We start from the raw sequence: 22,888 nt of genomic DNA, 5'->3' as shown, positions 1-22,888 counted from the left end.
GGATGGGGCTTCTCAGGCCATAGAATCCTAACCCCAAGTGTTCCCTTCCAGAACCCGTAGGGTACAGTAAAAATATAGTCCCTCTTCCCCGAGGGGGCTAGGAGAGAAAGGCAATGGTGCTCGGCCAGATCTTCAGGGAAAGCACTGACACTGACCACAGGTTGGAGCCAATGGCCAGTATAACTTCCACTCCCTCGAGTCCCTGGCTGAGGGCACACTGAGGGTTGGCACTGCTGACCTCCCTACCCCAGAGTGATGCTGCATGTTTTAACACCTGAGGAGTTAGTCCTCAAGGAAACATCCTCAGCTCTGGTCGTGACTTCGTCCTAAAGAGTCAGCTCTTTACATTTCTCATTAGCTGACGATTTATAACTATTCCTGCCTTCCTTTTCCTTCAACTATGATAACTCATCCCCCAGTCCTTCATCCTGAGCTACCCTCTCCTGCTCTCTCCTGATTTGATAAGAGTCAGAAGAAAAGGTTTGGTGATTTCATCCCCCACGCTTTTTTTCAGAGGAGTAAGGAAGTGGGGCTCTTAATCCTTCACATGTGTGTGTCCTGGATTTTAGTCTTTAATTAGTGAATGTTCGATGCCCAGTTTTGTTTTCGCTCCAGCGCCAGCCATGCAACGCAGCTTAAGACTGATCCTCCTCCCTAGGCTTCTCCCATCTTGGGAAGGTGGGGAGGAACCCTACTAGGGCTGGTAACTGACTTGTTCCCTCCTTAAAGGGCCTCCTGCAAACGACTCTTGGACCATATGGGGTTAAAGAAACTTCTTCCTGAAACAAAGGGCCCTGGAGGAGGGAGTCCGCTTCCCTCCACCTGTAGCCACAGTGCAGTTGGCAAACCCTCAGGCCTCTGACTCAGGAGCTGAGGAACAAGCTGAGCGCTTGGTCTTGAAGGCTGAAGGGAACAGCACAAGCGTTCCTACCCAGGGCTCGCCTGCTTTCTGCCCGTGAGTCCCCTGCCCTTCTCCCACAAACTCTGGGTCTCGGGAAAGCCTTGAGAGCGGAAGGCTGGGCTTGGTGAAAGACCACCAGCATGGTTCTGTCACCTCTCACCTGCCGGGGCGGTGGGGAAGTGCCCTTCTTACATAAGAAATGGAAGATTGCTTTGGCTATTCGGGGTCTTTTGTGTTTCCATACAAATTGTGAAATTTTTTGTTCTAGTTCTGTGAAAAATGCCAGTGGTAGTTTGGTAGGGATTGCGTTGAATCTGTAGATGGCTTTGGGTAGTAGAGTCATTTTCACAATGTGGATTCTTCCAATCCAAGAACATGGTGTATCTCTCCGTCTGTTTGTATCATCTTTAATTTCTTTCATCAGTGTCGTATAGTTTTCTGCATACAGGTCTTTTGTCTCCCTAGGTAGGTTTATTCCTAGGTATTTTATTCTTTTTGGTGCTGTGGTAAGTGGGAGTGTTTCCTTAATTTCTCTTTCAGATTTTTCATCATTAGTGTATAGGTCTGCAAGAGACTTATGTGCATTAATTTTGTATCCTGCTACTTTACCAAATTCATTGATTAGCTGTACTAGAACTACCATCCAACCCAGCAATCCCACTACTGGGCATATACCCTGAGAAAACCATAATTCAAAAAGACTCATGTACCACTATGTCCATTGTAGCTCTATTTACAATAGCCAGGACATGAAAGCAACCTAAGTGTCCACCGACAGATGAATGGATAAAGAAGATGTGGCACATATATACAATGGAATATTACTCAGCCATAAAAAGAAACAAAATTGAGTTGTTTGTAGTGAGGTGGATGGACCTAGAGTCTGTCATACAGAGTGAAGTAAGTCAGAAAGAAAAAAACAAATACTGTATGCTAACACATATATATGGAATCTAAAAAAAAAAAAAAAAAGATGGTCATGAAGAACCTAGGGGCAGGATGGGAATAAAGACGCAGACCTACTAGAGAATGGACTTGAGGACATGGGGAAGGGGAAGGGGAAGCTGGGACAAAGTGAGAGAGTGGCATGGACACATATACACTACCAAACGTAAGGTAGATAGCTAGTGGGAAGCAGCCGCATAGCACAGGGAGATCAGCTCAGTGCTTTGTGACAACCTAGAGGGGTGGGAGGGAGGAGACGCAAGAGGGAAGAGATAATGGGGATATATGTATATGTATAGCTGATTCACTTTGTTATAAAGCAGAAACTAACACACCATGGTAAAGCAATTATACTCCAATAAAGATGTTAAAAAAAAAAAAAAGAGAAGGACGATGGGGCCCAGGAATCCCTGCTGCTGCTGAATTCCCCCCTGGTTTGCAAACTGCTGTCCCGGCTCTTAACCTGGTATATAGGAGCTGGCCCTTCATTTCCAAACACTCCCCTTCCTGGAGTGTGTGGTTGGCCCCAGGGCTCTCCTTGCCCCTGCAGTGCCCTCAGGCCTTGGTCCACATCTTTACATTCGGGAGCCGGGGGCAGGGAGAAATAGAGTACGTGCTGCAGGGCAGGTAGAGAATGGAGGCTACTTCTTATCCCGGCCACCCCTCATCATTTTTTTTCTTCTCTGAAGCTCAGTTCCCCCAAGAGGCAGGAGGGCAGGCAGCCAAGTGCAGCGGAAGCTGGGGACGGGGTGTGGGGGGGTGGTAGGACAGCCCCAGGCATGGGGACCACCAGTTTGGGCTTTCCTTCTGTGCCCGCAGCCCTCCTGCGGGGAGAGGGGACTGTCCGGGGTGGGGGCGCTCCACGCAAGATGCTCAGCACCAGCAGGTTTTCGAAGAGTTCTCCGGGCCCTCGGGTTTGCCCTCATCCTCCTCCAGCTCTGCCAAGGCCAACTCATCGTTGGCGGCTGTCCGCAGACCTTCCAGCTCTTTCCTGTGGGCCTGCAGCACCAGCTCCGTCAGGCGCGTGAAGGACTCTTTAATGTGGAGGCTGGTGCAGCGCTTGCTTCATAGAAGTCCATGCCGTACTCTTCGGCCAGCCGCTGCCCTTGCTCGCTTCCCACCTGCCGTTTCTGCTCATCAGCCTTATTCCCTCTAAGGGTCTTCTGGACACCTTCTGGTTCATACTCATCCACATCACTGACCCACTTCATGATGTGCTGGCAAGAGTGCTCACTGCTAATGTCGCAGACTAAAAATATTCCCTGGGCCCGTCGATAGTACTGCTTTGTGATGGTCTGCTATCTCTCCTGCCCTGCTGTGTCCCAAATCTGTATCCGCACTTTGATGCCATCTACCTCTATGGTCTTTATCTTAAAGTCGGCACCGATGGTGCAGATGTGCGAGGAGTGGAACTCTTTGTCGGTGAAGCCGCGCAGCAGGCAGGTCTTGCCTACCCCAGAGTCCCCGACCATTAGCAGCTGGAACAGCACGTCGTACTGCTTCGCCATGGCTGGGCCGGAGGGGCTGTGGGCTGTGGGCAGGCGGGCGGCGGGCTCATCCCCGCTCGGCCGGGGCCATCGCGGAGCGCGCGCGCCCGCCGCCGTCGGTCGGCTCACGCCGCCTCGCCGCCGCTCGCTCGGTGCCCGGAAGCGTGTCCCATATATTTTATATTGTTGTGTTTTTTGTTAATTTGTCTCCAGGTGTTTTAAAAATTTCTTCTTTGATTTCTTCGGTGACCTGATGGTTGTTTAGTAGATAACTTTAGCCTCCGCGTGTTTGTGTTTTTGACAGTTTTTGTAGTTGATTTCTGATCTCATAGTTTTGTGATTAGAAAAGATGCTTGCAGTTTTCTTAAATTAGTCATACTTTTCTTGCATGGCTTTTGTAAGGGTTGAATGAAATAATAAACGCGTGTAAAGCACTTAGCAGACTCCCTGGCATCCAGTAAATGCAGTGTTAGTTTCACATAACCACAGTACACACCTGCTGGCAACCCCTCTGTGTTTCTGGCTTCAGCAGAGATGAGTGAGGGCTTTGAGCTTTCATAGTCTGAGTTCCCACGTTCGTGGCCAGAGCGCAGAAGGATGTGCAGAGTCCCTGCCCTCAGTCAGTAGGACAGAGAGGGATGCAGGTCCCAGTGCAGGAGTCAGGGCCGCAGCAGAGTCCTGAGTGGGCAACATGGGGGGAGAGGTGTGGGGAGGGGCACAAGTAGGGTGAGCCAGAAACAGAAACCAGCATGTTGCTGAGGGTCCTTCTGAGGGACCAACAAGGGGAAATGCAACTGGGCGTGGGCGGAGCTTTCTCACCTCGGCTTTGGAGTCAAGGACTTAGTTCAGGGCTGGAGAATGTTCTCTCTTAGTTGCCACGGTCAGGAGCAGAGTAGTTCAGATTTAGCAGGAAAAACGGTGCTGGACGTGTGCAGGTGGCAACAGGAAGAATTCAACGATGACAGAGACTCTCACAGCCACGGCTCTGCCCAGCATTGTCCTGGGGTCTGGGGCCAAAGCAGACAAGCAGAACGGGCTTCTGGGGTCGTCTGCATGCCACTGCCGCCTGACCACAGTTGTTGTGTGTCCCGTTTGTTTTTTCAGTGGGGGAGGAGGAGAGGCAAGGGTTATGCCTTGTTGCTTGTGGGTAGGACGTGACAAGTCCAGGTGCAGCGCGATCTTGTTGAGAGGGTTTTGCAGGAGAACACACGTACCGCAAGATGACTTCATACTGTCCTGGTCTTACCCTTTGTAGCTCTGACCACAGTGTGATCATTGGTCCGATGTCCATCAACCTCATGGACAGAAAATTCTATGAGAGCAAATAACTCACAGAAGTGGGCTTGGCACGCAGCACGTGCCCAATAGATAGAAGGTGGGACGGAAGGAGAGAGAGAGGAAGGAAGGAGGGAGGGAAGGAAGGAAGGAATGCAAGGAAGGGAGGGAGAGAGGGAGGGAAAGATCCTGTTAAAGTCCGCAGGATATGACTCAACTTCGTTGCCTCTGCTTGTAGGGAGACGACTTTGGTGGTCTATATCATGACTCTGGTGGGCATGGTGGTTTACACGTTGACCTTGAACCTGGGACACCTGTGGGTAGTGTTCATCACGGCTGGTGCAATGGGGTAAGTTTCACCTCTAACCTGCTTAACTGGAACGCTCCACCCATGGTTCCTGAGCTGCCAACATCCTAGGAAGCAATAGGTATCCCTCTGCTGCCTTCTCACTGACCTCCTGAAATGTGGAAATGGTGGCCAGAGGTCATGTTCACTTGTAACACTTTGAAAGCCCACCTGGGACTTCCAGGCCCATCCATGCTGTTGGGATGGACTGTGTCCTTCACAGATCTCCGGGAGGCTAGGAAATATGTGGAGTCTTTATTAGCCCTGCTTGGGACAACATGGGCTCAGAGAAAGTACACAGGGCTGGGAATCAGACAAAGTGTGGGTCCTGATCTCAGTTTTGCTGTTGACTATCTATTAGACCACAGGCACCTCCCTTAATCACTCTGAGACTCAGTTTCTTCATCTGTAATTTAAGATGAGTGGCCTGCCTTGTGGAGTTGTTGGAAAGAATGAGAGAGATAGCGGATGTGAAAGCAGCAGGAAGTGTGGTGCAGGTGTAAGAGATCAGAGCTGGAATTTTCTAGACTTGATGTATGAGAAAGTGTAGGAAAGGGTACCTCTTCCACAGGGGTCTCTACTCAGCTTCACCTCCCACTTATTTTCCTGTGGGCAGTACGTGTGTGTGTGTGTGTGTGTGTGTATGTGTGTAATGGCTGCGTAGGGGATGGCCTGATTTTCAAGGCATGTCTTGATGGGGAGAAAGAGACTAGGAAAAGGAGTTGTAGGGCAGGAGGTAGGCTCCCTTTTCTCCTCGTTCCGGAAGTTCTCCATCACCTTGTTTCTGTGATCTGGGCTTCAGCTTCTTTATGACTGGCTACCTCCCGCTGGGATTTGAGTTTGCTGTGGAGCTGACATACCCAGAATCAGAAGGCATGTCGTCTGGCCTCCTCAACGTGTCTGCCCAGGTAGGCCTCTCATTTCGTGGTGGCCCCAGAGCCCTGGCTCTTTGTTCCCTGCTGGGCTTGTCCGGTGCAGACACTACGTTATGGCGGCTCAGCTCCCCCGTGGGCTGGTTGGCTGGCCCCTTGTTTCCAGTCTTCTCTGTGCCTTTGCAGGTATTCGGGATCATCTTCACCATCTCCCAGGGCCAGATTATCGACAACTATGGAACCAGGCCTGGGAACATCTTCCTGTGTGCGTTCCTCACCCTTGGAGCAGTCCTCACTGGTGAGTCAGGGCCTCAGGACAACATGACGCTCTGACTGCTCATGGGTTTAGGCTGTTGGCAGTTTGGCACCCGGTGCCTCGATTGATCATACAGTTGGGCATTCCTGTGCAGCGGGGCAGACGAGAGGGCTTGTTAGGACGTCTTTGGGGAGGCATTAGCATATTTTGTTGGAGTGAGCTTGGGTTTTGGCCCCGAAAGACCCTTTTTCGAATCCTAGACTGTGACACCGACCTCCATAGCTGTTTGACCTTGGGCAAGTGGACCCGCTTCTGGGAGCCCCACTTTCCTAATCCGTAGAATGGGGATTGTTGTGAGGATTGGAGCAATGTGTGCAAACTCCCTGCAAATATCAGGGATCTATAAGTGAAGGGCACTGTCATCACTGGCTTCTGCCTGTCAGGGACAGCAGTGGTCCCCAGGCTTAGCAAGGCTGACTGAACCTCAGATCCCTGGAATATCTGAAGGAGGTGGGATACCTGTGGCCCTTAGGAGAGTGAGGGCTCCCTCTCGTGGATGAACGTGACCATTGCTCTGCTTGGTAACTGCCTCTTTTGCCCTTCCTTCTGCAATCCTGGACCTCAGCATTCATTCGGGCAGATCTCCGGAGGCAGAAAGCAAACAAAGAAACTCCTGAGAATGTGAGTATGTGGGGAGCTGCTGGGCTGAGATCCGGGTCCCGGCTTTGCTGAGGCTGCAGCAGCAGGGGTGGGGGGTGCTCCCAGAGTGACGGGTGGCTGTGAGAGCAACTCAGCATCACGCACGTGGAGACAAAGAGTTTCCTTGGGAGCTGCCTCAGCCCTGCTTTTCTGCTGCCCTGTCTGGGCTCTTCTCCTGCTTCCTTCCCTTCTCCTGGCCTCCCTGCTCTGGTCCCCGGAGCTCCTCACTGTGTCACAGTCTTCTGAGCAGCAGCCCCCCCACCCCGCCCACCGGATCCTGATACACGTCCTCAGGCCCTGGGTCATCTCCTTTCAGCCTGGGGTTGGTGACTGGAGAGGAAGGGTAACCACCTGGGGCCCCCCCATTCGGTCATGGTGGTGGTGGCCTCGAGACAGTGGCCCTCTGGGCATGTGACAGCCCCCCAGGCAGTGCCATGGGGATAGTGGGACCGGGGCCAATGGGTTGCCATCAGGGCTCTAAGAGGACAAGTCAGGAAGCAGGAGTTGATGGTCATGGAAGGAGAGAGGACCAGCAGTTTGATCTAGAACAGAAAAGTGTTTCCCATAGCTCTAATTGGCTGGGAAGTATTTTAACCAAAGTGTTAAGTGTCAAATCTGAGCCAGGATGAAAGGAATTTCAGCTCAAAGAGCGTAGTAGGGTTTTCTTCAAAAACAGAACAAAACACCCAAAACTTATTACAGAGGTAATACATATTCTGTAAAAAAATACAGAAAGGTGTACAAAATTTAAAAGTCATCCTGTAATAGCGTCAGCTAGAGATGAGATGCTGTTTTTCTACATTTTCTTATGCATGTCTGTGTCCACGTATGATCTATACATATAGATATATGTTCGTATTTTTTAAACAAAAGTGGAATCTTGTTCTATGTGCCTTTTTACTTGTTGCGAGTGCTTTATCAGGTCATTAGTCTCTTACAACATACTTTTAATGACTGCACAGTGTTCTAATGACCGCACATGGATAAACATGATTTGTTTAACAGTTTTCCTGTCCGGGAACACTAAGGTTGTTTCTGATTGTTGTTATAAATGATACTGTGATTAATGTCCTGGAGCTGAAACTTTGGACACGTTCTTAAGCACAGTATTTCCCCAAGAAATGGATCAGTGGTCATGCCCATTTTTAAGCTTTGATGTGTATTGCCAGACTGTCCTCTAGAAAGGTACTGTCAATGCTACCAATGCTCACTGCTCTCGCAGTGTATGAGGCCAACACTGAGTATTTATCATTTTTAAAAACCTTTGCCAATTTTCTAAGGCAAAAATGTCATCTGAAAGAGGTACATTTAGCGCTTTAAGAATACGTGTTGGCAGATGGATGCTAATCTTTAGTTCCTTACTGTTTGTCCTCTGATCTCACACTCTGGGGTTGGCAGGTAGCAGCAGGGAGCAGGTGGAGGGAGGCGGCTGGGACTGGACATTCAGTGGGGACACAGGGAAAGCCTGAGACAGGAGTGTTATTCTCAGGAGCCTGTGAGAACTGTGGCATCACCACTGTGGAGATGGGTTTGCCCCTGTGCCGTGGATGAGGAAACATGTGATTCGGGACACTTTGGCGAATATATCCTGAGCCTGGGAAAAGGTGCCCGTGATAACAGGATAGGTTTCTCGTGAAAAGGTTTCAATTTGGAATGTGACGCCTTGTGTCAAGTGATATGTGATTTTGCTATGTTTACTTTATAATCTGTATTTCCCTGGGCAGATAAAGGCAAACAGAAGAAAGTAAAGGTCACCTATAGTCCTAGCGCCAAGAGATACCCTAGTAACATTGCGTCATTTCCCAGTGTATTTTCTATGAATATGCTTGTGCACATTGGGTTTTCTACTCTGATTGTTTCCTTACTAGAGCCTGGCAACCTTTCTACACCATTGCACCCCCCAAACCCCACATCTACGTATATACATTTCCATTTCCTCTCGTTTGCTATTTAGGTTGTTCCCATATTTCACTATTTTGCAGCCAGATCCTTGTCCACTAGGACCAGGTTTGTTAATCCAGGATGGAGGTGTTGGCTCATCTGAATGGACTGTGGGAAATAGCACCGAGTAGGACCAGGAGGCCAGTCCGGTGCTGGTGCTCAGCTTTCGGTGTCCTGGATACTCACTGTGTGTCTCCGCACCTCCCTTGCATCTGGGGGAGCCTGGTGGGATGGGGGGGGTGTCCAGAGTCATGCTGGGCTAATGCCCAGGGAAGCCAGGGCTGTCAGAGGGCATCCCTGCAACGGCTGTCATTTGACACCCCGAGGTGGTGGGTGTAAGTGGGACCTGCGAACTGTCACAGGGATTCACTCTCAGCTCCAGGTGAACGCAGGGCAGGCAGCGCGTCTGGCCAGAGCCGCTCTTTCTTTTTTTTGTTTTTGCATCTTTATTGGAGTGTAATTGCTTTACAATGGTGTGCTCGTTTCTGCTTTATAACAAAGTGTATCAGTTATACATATACATATGTTCCCATATCTCCTCCCTCTTGCGTCTCCCTCCCACCCTCCCTATCCCACCCCTCTAGGTGGTCACAAAGCACCGAGCTGATCTCCCTGTGCTATGCAGCTGCTTCCCACTAGCTATCTGTTTTACATTTGGTAGTGTATGTATGTCCATGCCACTCTCTTTGTCCCAGCTTACCCTTCCCCTCCCCGTGTTCTCAAGTCCATTCTCTACGTCTGTGTCTTTATTCCTGTCCTGCCCCTAGGTTTTTGTTTAGGTTCCACATATATGTGTTAGCATATGGTATTTGTTTTTCTCTTTCAGAGCTGCTCTTTCTAATCAGTGAAGTGTGTCATTTTGGTAGAAAGAGCCAGAACTTCTGGCTGGGGGGTCATGACTGACCTTCATAGCAACAGTCTGCATTTGGGTTTCCATTCTTCTTCCAGTTATTAGTTCTTGGCCACAGAGGCACTAAGCCCTGTTTGATTGTGATTTCGAGGTGATGGCTCTGGAAGAGGCGGGAGTGTGTGCATGAGTGTTTCAGAGAGAGGAGACAGCCTGCGTGGCTGCAGCTGGCTGCCGGCTGCCTGAGTGAGGGCTTCTCAGGGCTGAGGCCGAGCTGGTGCCAAAACGTTAGCAGGATGGAGAACAGGAAGCTGGATCTACTGCTGTTACCTCTGCCACAGGTTGCCCTGAGAGTGTCCTTGGAGAGGGAGCGCCATTTGTCCAGCTGACGTGTCCTGGATGTGCTCCTCCAGCCTCGATGGTGGGGGCTGTGTGGGGTGGGGCCTGTGCGCGAGGCCTTGTTGGGAACTGGATGAGCCCCTGATGGAAGAAGCAAAGTGTTCCTAAAACGGCAGACAAATGCCCAAGTTGGCCGCTGGCACCTAGGGGCCTCACAGAATAATCTCCATATATAAATCCCACCCAGTTAACAAGTGTGACCCAGAAGGTCTTCTAATCCTGTGCCATCCGCCCCCAAGAAAACTGAAGACAAACTGACCCAAAGTCTCTTTTTCTATGCGGAAATTATATATACATTATTTTCAGCTGATATACGCCATTAAGCGTCCTGCCTTTATAACAGTTCTCTGCTGCAGCTGTTCCACCCACATGGTCACAGTATTCCTCATCCTGGGGCTGCCCCCGACCGGGGGTGGTCAGCAGTCCTGAGGGAGGTGCAGACCTGGCCCTTTGCACAGCCGCCTGGGGGTCCGTCCAGGTGGGCTGAGGCTGTCAGAAGGGGGAGAAGGGTGAGCAGAACTCAGTGGCACTCGCAGTGAGGTGGCCCGTGGTGGCTGCGGTGTCACAGAAAGCTGCCTTCTTGTGCTTCCTTTGATTCTGTCGTGATGGTGTGTGTGTCTGAGGAGCACACTTGTGGCCGGGCCGGAGCTTCTGTTCCTGTTCCCTTTGTTCGCTGTCAGGGGTGCTGAGTGCCTGAGACTCTGGTTTTCCCTGCGGATTACAGACTCCCTGGCAGGCAGATGCTCCGGTCTGGATGGAGTCCCTGCCTCTTCACCTCAAGGGCTGCCCACTTGTTTGCCTTGTAGAAACCCCCGGAGGAGGACGAGAGCAAAACCAGCAAAGCCCCCACTGGTGTATTGGAGGAGCACTTCTGAGAGAGAAAGGTGGTGAGACTCAGGGAACACGGACCACGCCCACCTCTTCAGCCAGCACAGCTCTCCCTCCCAGCACCGCGGGCTTCACCGGAGCAGCTTTTGGAGGGAACCAGGGGGCATCGCTGTGGCTTGGACGGCAGTGCCTCCGCCTGGAACCCACCGCAGAGCTGGTGTCGTCTGCGTGGGGGAGACTGCACTTTTCACCACGTGCCGATCGGCTCCCCGCCCCTCCCCCACCCCTCCCCCACGTAGGTCTGGGAGCTGGTGGGCAGGGGCAGAGGGAATCCTGGAGTCAGTCCTGGCCGGCTGCCTTGCCTTCCCTCCACCCCATCCCTCGGGAGAGAGCCTGCAAATTATCACGGAAAGAAAGCTTATTCCGGAGGTTAACTTTTCCTAGTGTCTTCAGACCCTCAGGAGCCCAGTTCTAAGGAGCAGCAGCTGCTCTGGACGAGGGTCATTCTTGGGCCACCAGACTGACCGCTAACGTTCTGTGGGAGAGAAAACACCATCAGGACAAACCCCTCAGGACTCTGGGACCAGGTTCTCCCGGCTCACGTTGGCGTCTGTCTCCAAACCCTCTTTCCCAAGAGCTGATCAAACCAAACATCAGTAAACTTGACAGAAACTTTGCTGTGGCTGTGAAGGAGAAGCCGGTTTCAGAGAGCTGACCTTCTCGGGATGTGAGGGTGCTTACGAATTTGGGGACTCTGGTCCCTAAACGATTTGGGAATGGAAAGGTTCTTTTCTACAAAAGATGTCCTGGCCTAGGGCCTTGTGTGTGTGTCACTGTCACCTCTGCTGCTGTCATCTGGACGCTGCCCACGTGTTCTCCAGAGGGAGGGCAAGCCCAGCCAACTGCCTGTACCTGTTAGTGAAAACCAACCTGGATACCTTCCCCCCTGCGAACTCCAAAACGCTTCTGAGAGATGAAAGGGGCAGAAGGTGGCCACTGAACAGGACTCAGGTCTGCTGGGTTAGATAAGTGCATTCCATCTCTGATGGGGACAGTATTTGCATCCCCACCTCTCCCCTCACCCCCTTCTTTAATAGCAATAATTTTTTCTCAGATGTTCTGAATTTAAAGATTCCCCTTCAACCAGCCCTAGCTGACCTCTCCTGCTTTGCCTGCTGTCTGGCTCTACTCGCGGGCTTGGGTAGTATTTCCAAAAATAAGACGTCTTGGTCATTTCTCCTGTGCGTTGAGTTCCGTGATCATGACCCCTATGCTGCCCTGGCCTCAGCACACTGGAGCAGCCTGTGTGGCAGCGGCTGGGGTGCTTGAGCCACTGCCCGAGGGGAGCCAGGTGTGTGTGTGTGTGCGTGTGTGCGTGTGTGTGTGTGTACAGATATTCTGTACATAATAAAAGAAGTTCACACTTCTGGTGGGAGGACTGAGGTAGGGGCGGAGGGGAGGTGGAGAGTGATAGCGCCTTACTTTTTGATAAGGAGAAAGTGTTTACTCTTCAGCCCCTTAAAATGTATCAACAAAATGTTTACTGAAACCATTGATTTATTTAAAAAACATAATTAGTATTTTCTACTTGTTAATGTCAGATGTTTTAAGGCAATAAAAGATTCTCCATGTGGTCTGCCTTGTCATGTACTGGGGCAGAGATGGCTTTGGTGGTGGGAGCGGTCTGGAGGGGTGGGGGCTCGGGGTAGAGGAGGTGCTCCCGTGGCCTCCGTACCCTGGAAGGTGGTCTTCTGCTGACACAGATACTGCCATCCTAGTGGGTGACTTTTAAAAGATGAGGCTGCAGGGGTGACAGCTGGCCTTTGTGGGGGACTGCACCTCAACGTCTGACATGTGACGGGGACTGCTTTCCCTACAGCATCCAAAGGAAGACAGTTCACCTGAGTGTGCCTGCTGCCCGGAGAGCCCACTGTGGGTTCTGGCTCTGCCTCAAAGGGTGGCTGGAATGTCTGTTCTATAATCAGAGCAGTCACTCACCAGGTCGCGCTGGCCGGGATCCAGTTTTGTCATTTGCAGTTCTTCTGAATCGTCCCCCTTCCTGCCACTCTTCCCTTTGTGATTGCATTTACCTTATGTGTGTTACGTGAGTGGGCTGCAGCGATCAGTTCCCTGCACATTTCTTCTTTAGAGAGTTGCACTGTGTCTGTGGCATTCTGGCTGCGTATCTGCTAGCAGTTCTTAGGTGGAGAGACAACACTGTGATTCCACTTTAAACCACCTGGGAAGGGAGCCAAGCCTGGGCTGTTAGAGAAATCTTATACTCACAGCGTCTGCCAATACTCTGTATCATGTCTTTAGATCCTTCGGGATCTTGTCTTTATTTATCTGGAATCATGTTTCTGTGGTGCATGCCTGGAGGATCCACATACTCTTATGCTTTCATTCACTCCTTTCTTAGGTGGGCTCCCTGTGGACCTCCACTCATGTTAACGTTCTGTCAGATCATTCCTTTTCTTACTGCCTCCTACAATAGCTGGTAAGGGAAAGATGGTTCGTACACTGAGCTGTTTTTCCAGGTGGGGACGTGAGGCCTGGAATCGTAACAACCACTTTTGGCACCATAATCATCATAAAGGAAGCCAGCCTGTGGATGAAGCCAATGTAGGAGGGTAGAGCCAAAAGAATCCCAGAGAAATAGAGCTCAGTCCTGATCAAGCCATTCCTGAAGCCTGGAATCCTTTCAGTTTTGTGAGCCAATGTTACCTTTATTAGTTCAGCTAGGTTAGGGAAGATTTTCAGCTAAAGAGCCTTAACTGACTGAGAATTCCCAACTGAAGTATCAACTTCAAGCTTCCTGTCAGGTGCTCACAAGCCCCCTGCCTCCCTTCCATCTCCTATCTTCCACTCCCTAACCTCACCATGCTGTAGTTACAGTGATTGTAGTCCTTCAACAAGACTAGCTGCTGCTCCCTCTGCCCTAAATGCCCACCTCACATCTTAAGACATATGATCCCTGCGATTTAAGTCTCAACTCAGATCCCAACTCCTCAGGGAGGCTTTTCCCGATGATCTAAGTTGTGCACCTCCCTCCCCTTCCTGATCACAGTACCTTGTTTTCTAGAGTTCTTATCACTGTCTGGAGTTGTTCTTTCAGGTATGGGCTTGTTGATAGTCTGTCTCTGTCTCCTTGACTACAGGGACATTGCCTGGGTCGTTCATCTGTCTTTCCCACGTGTCTGGCATGCAGGAAGTGTTCAATAAACACTTGGTTGTGTTTGGATGGCAGCAGTCTTCTCCAGTGCCTTGTCCTTGGGCCCCAGTGTTCTTCTTTTCATGATCATACGGCTGTTTCTTCTATGCTGCCTGGTTCTGCTTTCTCAAGAATCTGTTTCTTCCTTGGGAAGAAAACAAGAGAGGGTCCTGGCTGTTCAGCTGTGAACTCAGAATCTTTAAGGTGGGGGTGGAGAGGAGGAAGATTTGACTTCCCAAGAAATGAGCAAGGGACAAAAGGCAGCCAGGTTTGCCTGAGTCTTGAGTTGTCCTACCCATGGTATATTTGACCAGCAGAAAGCTGTGATTCTCCTCTGCTAGGCCTCAGACGAGGGGCAGGAGTGCTCTGGGCTTAGGGGAGGCCAAAGTACGAGGACTGATCAGAGCAGACGGTTTTTCTATTTATTACAAATCTCATTACACAAATACAGCTGACCGGAAGGTCTAAAAACAGCCCAGACTCTTCCAACCCTGATCCGCCTGTAGGCACAAGGGTAAGGAGCCATGCTCACTTGCAGGGGAGCCCTTCTTCTTAGAAGAGCCGCCTGTCCCTTGGATGGCTCAGAGTCCTGGGTCCAGCAGCAGAGAGGAGCCCCACGTGGGTCGACACCCCCTCGAAGCAGCCCTTGGTGGCAGCTGCTGTGGGTGTGCCAGCAGCTTTAAGTTTCGCAGTTCACGTGTTCCCACCATACAAGTCAAATCGTCGGGTGAAAATAAAAGGAAGACAGCAGAAGGCCGGAAGAGGGGCCCTGGAAGAGGCTGCGGGCGGGGGAAGGGCACACAGCGGGCTTCGGATGTGCCGGCGATTCCTTGATTTGGATGGAGGGACAGAGTATTCACTTTCAAATGATTCTTTAAATGGTACATACATTTAAATGGCACCGACTTGCCCTAGGCATATTTAAATATCTTAAAACGTTTTAAATTAAAGAAAAAAAAAGGAAAGGCCTAGAAGTGGAAGATGGAGCAGAAAAGAAATTTAAGAGCAAAGAGGGTGAAGGAAGAGGCTGGCAAAGGTGGAAGATGAAGTCTCGGACGTGGTGATGTTGGCCTCAGTTTCTCTTCTTCTGTCTGGATCCTGGTTCTGCTTCTAGGTACCGGAGCCCCACTAGCATTCCCAGGATTGAGAAACCTTAATACAGAGACAAGATTAGTGGCTGACATAAGCACGGCATTTTCTTACACTGCTTGTATGAGGCTCGTCCCTAGGGCTGGGGCAGCTCCTGCAGGAGTTCTAGGGTCACTGGATGCTTACTTGCCACCATGAGGGGTGCCAGGACGCCAATGGTGGGAGCTGCGGTCCCATATACAAACAACTCGGAGAGGAAGTGCCCCAGGGCGAGGAGGAAGGTCCAGAGCGTGATGTGGTAGAGCCTACAGCGGAGCAGACAGAAACGGGACTGAAGGTACAGCTTGTTCAGTGCAGAGGAAAAGCAGTGATCAGACTTGAAACACACAAATCAAAACCCAGGAAATGACTATGGCTAAAGAAAAAGGAGACTTGGTCCTGGGAAAGACCTGGCTGCTTGATCACATCAATTTATTCACATCTAGGGCAAAATTGAAGATTTCAACTGCCAAACTGAGAGGGGAATGGTCCAGGCAACCAGAGGGCCTCTGCAAGTCTTACTTAGCAAGGTGGTGAAGCCAGCAATAGCAGAGCAGAGTCTGCAGTATGGCAATCCTAGGCACTGTAGACAATTCTGGACCAATCATGCTTACGTATTCTACTTACTCAAATTGGCTTGACTCTAGTCCAAGCCCGCGTGGCAGATGTTTGGCCAGGGGCTGGTCAGCGCTCACATGATGGATGCCATAGAACGAAGGGCATGTGTGGGGAAAGGGTAGCAAGGACCTTTCTGGGGCCTTTAGATGCTCTTGCAACGTGGGGTGGATATTTTGCATCTTAACCTAGCAAGATGGTCAGATGGAGGACACAGTGACACCCTCATGGGAAGAGGACTTGTTCCTCGGCTTTGACAAGAGGTGGAGAAGAGAGGATGACCGACCACTTAGATTGCTGGTACCTTTTTTTTAACTAAGAAATTTTAAAAATTATGAAATACTTCAAATATACAAAAAAATCTGAATATTTTGACATTTTTGCTTCAGATACTTTTTTTCTAAGAAATAAAATATTCATATTTCAGTTAAAGCCTCCTGTGTATCCTTTTCCCACCCTGATCCCATTCTTCTGCCTCCTTTTCCCCAGAAGGAATATGTTAAGTTTGATTTTTATCATTCCTGTGCATGTTTTTAGACACTTAGTAAATACGTATGTATGGGAGTTGTCTTTTTTTTTAAGTGAAAGCAGGTTTATTTAGAGATATACACATTAAATAGGCAGAATTTCTGAGAACAGACTGTCTCAGAAAGTGAGAGCAGCTGGGAGTTGCTTTTGAGTTTCCAGTTAGGTTGGGAATAGAATCAGAGTGCATATCAGAAGGTCTTGGACCAAAGTCCCGGGCTTTCAAAAAATGCTGGAAACAGAAGTCAGCATTTGCAGCTGTCCTGTGTTGAGTGAAGGGGTAATGAAAGGGTAAAGAGGTAAAGGTAAGTCTCAGCTGTCTCTCCTCATCCCCAAAGCACAGCGAGCAAAAGACATACCCCTTATACTTGACAGCAGTTCTTCATCATGGTAAAGGCCTTTAAAATGATTATTCAGCCCTTACTTCCCCCCAATCACCCTGAGAGGCAGAACAGATATACCAGTCTCATTTTATACATGAAGTGACCAAGATGCAGAGAAGATCTATAATGCACTTGCTGCTACAAAGCTAGTTACCAATAGAACTGAAACCGGAGCCTATTTTCTTGTTTTCATTCTCGGGCCCCAGGCTGTTTCCATTACACTGCACTGCTTCCAAAAATACGTGTCAATCTAGAACAAGTACACCAGTTTCAGGTTCAAAAATATGAAAAAATAAAGCTGGAGAGATCGCAGTGCTAACAGCCCTGCTTCAAATCCTACTTGAGTCAGTCTTCCTCAATTTAAATTAGTTGGGTCTCTTATATGTAGATCTACAGAATCAGCAATGAAAATCACTGCTTCCCAGGGCTACTAAGAGGAGACTTCATCAAGGCCATGTGGATGGAAGCATCTGGCATAATAAGAGGGGCTCAATAAATATCATTATCTCCTCTCTTGCCCAGATGCTGAGAGTCTCGGTAAGACAATAGTATGAAGCTGGTGTTTTGGTGGCCTCACCTGGGGACCTGAGCAAACTTTCCACCTTGACTGTGGTGATGACTGCTGTTGGGAAGAAAGCTCGAGCCCCCTCCAGTGGCCGGCACGGGTTACAACATTATCTAGACCAGAGGCTGTGATTGCTTGCAACTGTTCCACATTAGTCCATGTGAGTCCCCTGAAGAGGCAGAATACAGAGGAGTCCTGGGTTCTCTGTCACCCCCACCTCCTGACTCTGCATAAAGCATACAACCATTTAACTTGTGGGCTCATTTTTTTCATGGATTGTGATTTCTGTTCATTCCTGCCTCTCAAGGAGGAATGTAAGAATAAGGTATGTCATGGCCTCTCTAAAAAGAGCACACTACCTGTGTAAAAGAAAGTAAAAGAAAGGCTGACTCTTTAGTAAAGAAGTAGAGGGGTATGACGCAGGCTACTGGATCATGACATAACCAGTTTGCTATGTCAGTTTCAAAGAATTTTCAAACTTTAAAGACCTTCAGGCCTATTATGTTTTTTAGGCCTGGAAGGAATGGAACCTATTAACCTTTTATTATGCACATCCAAGGCTAATGTATCAAAATTAACGGGTCTCCAAGAGAGGACCACAGTGTGTATGCTTAGCACCTGATTTCCAACAGAAGGCAGCTAACGCTCTTCCCTTTCTTACGTACATCTTGTTGTGAATGTCGATGGCGCAGAGGCAGCGAATCACTGATGAGAGTAGTGTCCAGATTCCAAAGGTCCGAGCTTGGAGGCCATTCACTGTGCAGCAGAAAAAAGCAAGAGTGTTGAGAAGGGAGGGTCAGGGTTCCCTCCAAACTCTTCCTACTTCACTGAAGGGGGCAGGGAGCTAGGCCTGAACTCCCCCTGGCTGGGCACAGAGGAGGCTCTGGTGCTGCACATGGGAACTAGAAGGAATGGAAAGAGTTCCAGAATGAGAACTGGCTCAGCTCCTCTTCAAACGCCTACAGCTGGGTGGGCGAGTTCCAAGAGTAGGAGCCCAACAGACAGCCCACTTAGGCAGTAACTCCTGGTTGCAGTAGTTTACGGCTCTGCCCTGGAAGCCGCTCTGGTGTTGGCGAAGCCCAGTGAACCTGGATCCGGACAGGTTTGGGGAAACGTGGTGGAGAGTGGTTCTGTCAATACAAGATGCCTAGGAGGTCAGCAGACTTTCAAGGCTGATACAGGAGATAACTCAGCAATACTGGGCTCCATCTAGATGCCCACACTTGGTCTTTAAGAGACCCAAGTCCCTGGGTCTGCTGAATCTTATGTGAACGAAGCCCTAACCAGGCTGGTTTCCTGTGCATGTGGGAAGGGAACAAAGCACTGTTTCTTTGGCGTTTGCTGGGGCCACGCTGCTTTTGCTAGCTTCATCCTGGCACTGCTGTATTGTCCCGAGTATGCATCACAGTCCATCATAACAGTGCTTCTTGACCCTGGACGTTTATTAGCATCAATTGAAGACATTTTATAAAACTACCACGACCTGGGTACCAGAACAGTTAAATCATACACTCTGGAGGTGGGCCCAGGGCCCACCTGGTATTTTCTAAAACCTCCCTGGCCTTGGTGGTATTACTGTACCGGCATTGATCTAAGGCATCCAGTAGTGGGGAGGGGGAATACCAACACGGTGAAAGCAAAGATACATTCTTTGCTGGTCTACTGAGCAAGAGAAATTTTCAGGGACAACATTGACAACTGAAAGGTCTTTCAGGATTTTGCTTTAAGGATTTTTCAGCCTTTGGGAAACCAGACGGCAATACCAAATTCACAACCTTGAAGACCTTTAGATAGTAGTAAGGTGAGAAAAAATTCCATATACCAAACAAATATCTAACGGTTAGCCCTGGAGGGCAACATTCTTTATAAAGCATTTTGATAGCTCTTCTGATTAAAAGGCAGGAAATTCCTCTAGTGAGTGAGATACAGAAGTGGAATATCTCACCAACCCTAACTAAATTAGGCATCAGGTGAACGGGATGCTCCGGGGTCCTGCTATGATCAGAAAAGTACCAGGACAGTCCCCAGGTCATGAGGGAGGAGGCATTTTCTACCCCTGGGCTTCTCTGTGTCAACTTTAAATTCAAAGGGCTAGACCAGACATCCTTTAAACCCTGTGAACCTATACAGGGTTCCTGGAGCATCTGAGAACTGCACTGGAGGGTGAAAAGTGGAACTGTCCTGCCCACTTTTCCAGGTTCTTTACACCCATTGTATTTGAGATTTGTTCAAAGTGAGCCTTAGCCTACTTAGTTTCATTTTATACTCAGATATTACAGAAAAATGAGTTAGGTCAGAGCCTGAATCTGGGTTAGCTATAAATGTGACACAGAATTATCAGCTACTGTGAAATGGTGCTGCAGCTCAAGCCTCCCCACACATTAGTGCAACAAAGTGCAAGCTGAAGTGTGCAGACACGCTCAGCAGAGAGGCTCAGGACACTGGGAGAGGCCGCCATGCGCCCGCGGAAGTTCAATTTGGGAGACCAGCTTGGAGGGATTTGGGATGTCTTCTCAGGTCTATGTCAAGGTTTGAGAAGACCTTGGATTAGTAATTCTCCATCTGCAACGTAGGGTATAAACCATGTGCGCCACGATCTGATTTCTGAAAGGGGGCTGAGCTAATATGAAAAGCTTCTTTATGGTTTTCTAGTCGGGCACCACAGAATCACCAAGGAACTGTTTCCTCACTTGCCCTTGTAATGCTTTTTGTACAGACTAGCTACCTAGGGCAGTGTAAAATGAATGAAAAGGTATTCAGAGAAGCTTGGGGGAAGAAAGGACCAAGTGCTATCCACCACATCTCTTACTCTATTGGCTGCCTAAGGCTAGATCAGGCAGCATCAGATTCACCTGGGAAGTTTTTAAAAAAGACTCCTGGGCCCCACCCAGGGGGTGAAAGGTTCAGTAAGTAGGTCTGGAGAGGGAAATGGCCACCTGTGCTTTGTTTGATTTTAGTTTTTCTAGGTTATTCTAATGTATAGCCAGACGTGGGAACCACAATTCAAGCCACTCCCACAAAGGATGGAGGTCTTTGCTTTCTTACCGAGGTCTGGCTTGCCAGTGTAGAGCTTTTCATAGAGAAAGGTGTGGTCTCGGAAGCTCTGTAGCGTGTTCCCCATGGCGATGATGGACACCATAACCAGCCAGCTTCGTAACACATTCAGGAACCGGCTCATGGCTCCCCTCAAATCTGAGAGGGCTTTTTGCTTTGGAAACAAAGGCAAAGGGCACGAGACAACAGATGGTTAGTGTACTTCAACCATAAGCTCACTCTCCTCTGTAGTTAACCTGTGTCCCACCCATGAGGGCTGTACTAAGCTTACTTGATCAATCATTTCATAAACTCCTCTCCAAGTACCTGAGGCTCATCCAATCCCAGTTACCCTTCACAGCGTTCGCACACTGCCTTTGAATATCTACCTTAAATCAAAGTGTGCTGACCTTTACCCAGAGTGAAAAACGCTAAATAATGCAGTGGGTAAAAATGACAAAACCAGTGGAAAAAATGGAGAGAAGAAAGGGAACAGGAGAAAGGGAGGTGTACAAATAGCACTATAAAGAAGTAAAATGGACTTCGGTGTAAGACTTACAGAAATTGGTCTCAATATTTAGTCATACTAATAGTGGTGAGTCAACAGTATACTTTGCAATAAGGAGCACAGTGCTTATTTTTGTCTAAGGAATTTCTCCAAAAATATTAGCTTAAATCAGAACTCTCTTTCTTGGCTGGAATCAGTCCCCTGGGACCTTTACTTCTAGCCTGGCGTTTCATGTCATTCCTTTGTAATGCAAGTGGCTCAAAGGTGACTATAAATCTACTAACAGATACCTGCCTGGCTACTGGTGACAGATCCTTCCAAGCACAGAAAAGCCTTGTACATTTGAGTGGAATCTATGGTGTGAGGGCAATATTTACATCCTTAAGTTTTCTCTACTGTGGTTCTCAGGTACACCATCGTCCGTGAACTAGGAGAACAATCTAAAAATAAATAAATTGCAGTGACTTGAGAACTAGTAAGAAAATCATATGGAGAAGGAAACAGCAATGTTGGTGTTGGGTTAGCTATTACAATAGCTAACAGTTATTGACCACCTGTATATGCCATGCACTGTGCCAAGTACCTATCATATATTATCTCATTTAATCCTTAAACAATGTGGATACACTTAATATTTCCATTTTACAGATGAGGGTTGGCACAGAGAGGTAAGTGACTGGCTTGAGGTTACACAGTAATAGATGGCAGAGCTGAGATACGAAGCATGGTCTGTTGGTCTATATGTTGCAAGACTGTCTAACTGTTTGAGAATATTTTGATGAAGTTTCCATTTTTGAGGAAGACACAGCCACTTCTGTCTTCAACTTGTCTTCAACTTGTATAGAAAATACCATCAGGTCATGTACTTTTTGTTTAAAAAACAAAACCTTAGATCAACCCTTGCTGAGCACTCAGCTTGGTTTAAGTAAAAACCATGTAGATAAAAAAAAATCTTATCATGGAATTGCTTCTTGCCACCTTCGTTATGTTTTCTTGGCCCATGGTTTATCTGTTGTCAGGTTAATTTCTTGGGCCTGAAGTGGCGATAAATTATCAGGCTTCCTTTGTCACTTCGGCAGTAGATGTTTCGTTATGTTCCTACACTACCCAGCTGAAACAGATATTAAAGTCAGCAATGGCTCAAGACAGTGTGAAGCACCAAAAAACAAAGAGCCCTAGAGGAGGAAGGGTCAATGGGTGAATTGCTCAGTGAAAATGGGTCACAAAAGTGGACTCTGTCCAAGTCCAGAGAGAATGGGGTTCTACTGGAATCACAGGCAGTTACAGCATGGGCCAAGATGTGCACACTCCCCTCCCCTGCCATCCTCCTTGTTTTCTCACCCTCCTTCGGCAGGAGACTCAGGCTCTCTCAGGGTCAGAAAAGCCGCATGGATGGCCTCCCTCTTTGACAGAACTTATGCCTGTTTCACAGAAGCTCTCAGAAACCCCAGCAGATAGCTGATGAACAGAGCCTGAGCACTCTTCCGAACTGCTCTGCCAATCCTTCAGCACTATTTCCCTAAAGCTTTGGAGGGCCCCTAGAGCATCCAACACCCTGGCCCAGGCCAGCAAAGGTGTGGTGTTTAGTAGAGTTGGCAGTGAGAGGTTCCTTTCTTGGCCCTACCATTTAGTAACTGTGTGACCGTGGGCAAGTAATTTACACTTTACAGCCTAGGTTTCCTTACCTGCAAAATGGAGATTAAAAATACCTATCTCAAGGGTTATTATAAGAATTACATGAGAAAGTAAAGGTTCCTTGCACCGTGCTAGGCTCAGAGTGGCCGCTCATTCGTTCATCCATTCACTAGTTCCGAACCTATCAAGCCTTCTTCATCTTCCCAGCTCCCTCTTCTCTTGGTCTCTGGAACCTCTTTTCCCCCACAAGGTGGCCTCCCTGGTATCTTCCTTCTATCCCACATCCATTTTTCCAGACTGTCCGGATCCTCTCAATCAGATGCCACACAGACACCTACCTCTTCTCCTCCACATTCACCTTACCTAGCGATTGGACTCCCAAGAACAGCAGCAGCAGCAGCAAGAGCAAGAAGCTTCCCCAGCACAGTTCCAGCCCTGAATCCACCTGAACCACTTGTCCCCGCCTCCACTCTCAGCCCGTCTCCAGGA

The 22,888-nt window shown here is 48.9% G+C and overlaps 2 protein-coding genes and 1 pseudogene across 8 annotated transcripts in view; 1 reads left to right on the top strand and 2 right to left on the bottom strand.

Moving 5' to 3' along the window:
- Positions 1 to 12,218, top strand: part of FLVCR2 (FLVCR choline and putative heme transporter 2) — a 62,315-nt gene extending 50,097 nt beyond the window's left edge. For 2 of the 3 annotated variants that reach the window (XM_079908961.1, XM_079908960.1), the window contains 5 exons: positions 4,847 to 4,957; positions 5,757 to 5,862; positions 6,013 to 6,124; positions 6,708 to 6,763; positions 10,775 to 12,218. In XM_079908961.1, coding sequence (XP_079765087.1) covers positions 4,847 to 4,957; positions 5,757 to 5,862; positions 6,013 to 6,124; positions 6,708 to 6,763; positions 10,775 to 10,843 — 454 coding nt within the window. In that variant the 3' untranslated portion in view covers positions 10,844 to 12,218. The remainder of the gene's footprint in view (positions 1 to 4,846; positions 4,958 to 5,756; positions 5,863 to 6,012; positions 6,125 to 6,707; positions 6,764 to 10,774) is intronic. The other variant, XM_079908962.1, reaches the window with a different exon arrangement.
- Positions 2,089 to 3,354, bottom strand: LOC307179611 (ras-related protein Rab-15-like; annotated as a pseudogene). The gene has a single exon. The product of its transcript is annotated as a ras-related protein Rab-15-like (transcript).
- Positions 12,219 to 14,221: 2,003 nt separating the features above from the next.
- ERG28 (ergosterol biosynthesis 28 homolog) lies at positions 14,222 to 22,860 on the bottom strand. Of its 4 annotated transcripts, none has more exons than XM_079913806.1 (5): positions 22,763 to 22,860; positions 20,269 to 20,431; positions 17,889 to 17,979; positions 15,283 to 15,401; positions 14,222 to 15,159 (listed from the first exon to the last, which is right to left on the bottom strand). In XM_079913806.1, the coding sequence occupies exons 2-5, from the start codon at positions 20,399 to 20,401 to the stop codon at positions 15,080 to 15,082; spliced, it is 423 nt and encodes a 140-aa protein (XP_079769932.1). In that variant the 5' UTR covers positions 20,402 to 20,431; positions 22,763 to 22,860; the 3' UTR covers positions 14,222 to 15,079. The 4 variants fall into 4 exon arrangements, with proteins under 4 accessions (XP_079769932.1, XP_079769930.1, XP_079769933.1 ...); XM_079913804.1 differs by lacking the exon at positions 14,222 to 15,159 and adding an exon at positions 17,236 to 17,392 and having other exon boundaries at positions 15,269 to 15,401; XM_079913807.1 differs by lacking the exons at positions 14,222 to 15,159; positions 15,283 to 15,401 and adding exons at positions 15,751 to 16,538; positions 17,236 to 17,392.
- Positions 22,861 to 22,888: the final 28 nt, after the last annotated feature.

Source organism: Stenella coeruleoalba (genome assembly GCF_951394435.1).
Source record: "Stenella coeruleoalba genome assembly, chromosome: 2".
Taxonomy (NCBI): domain Eukaryota; kingdom Metazoa; phylum Chordata; class Mammalia; order Artiodactyla; family Delphinidae; genus Stenella; species Stenella coeruleoalba.
The sequence above is the reverse complement of the archived record's forward strand: the minus strand, read 5'-3'. Positions and strand labels throughout refer to the sequence as shown.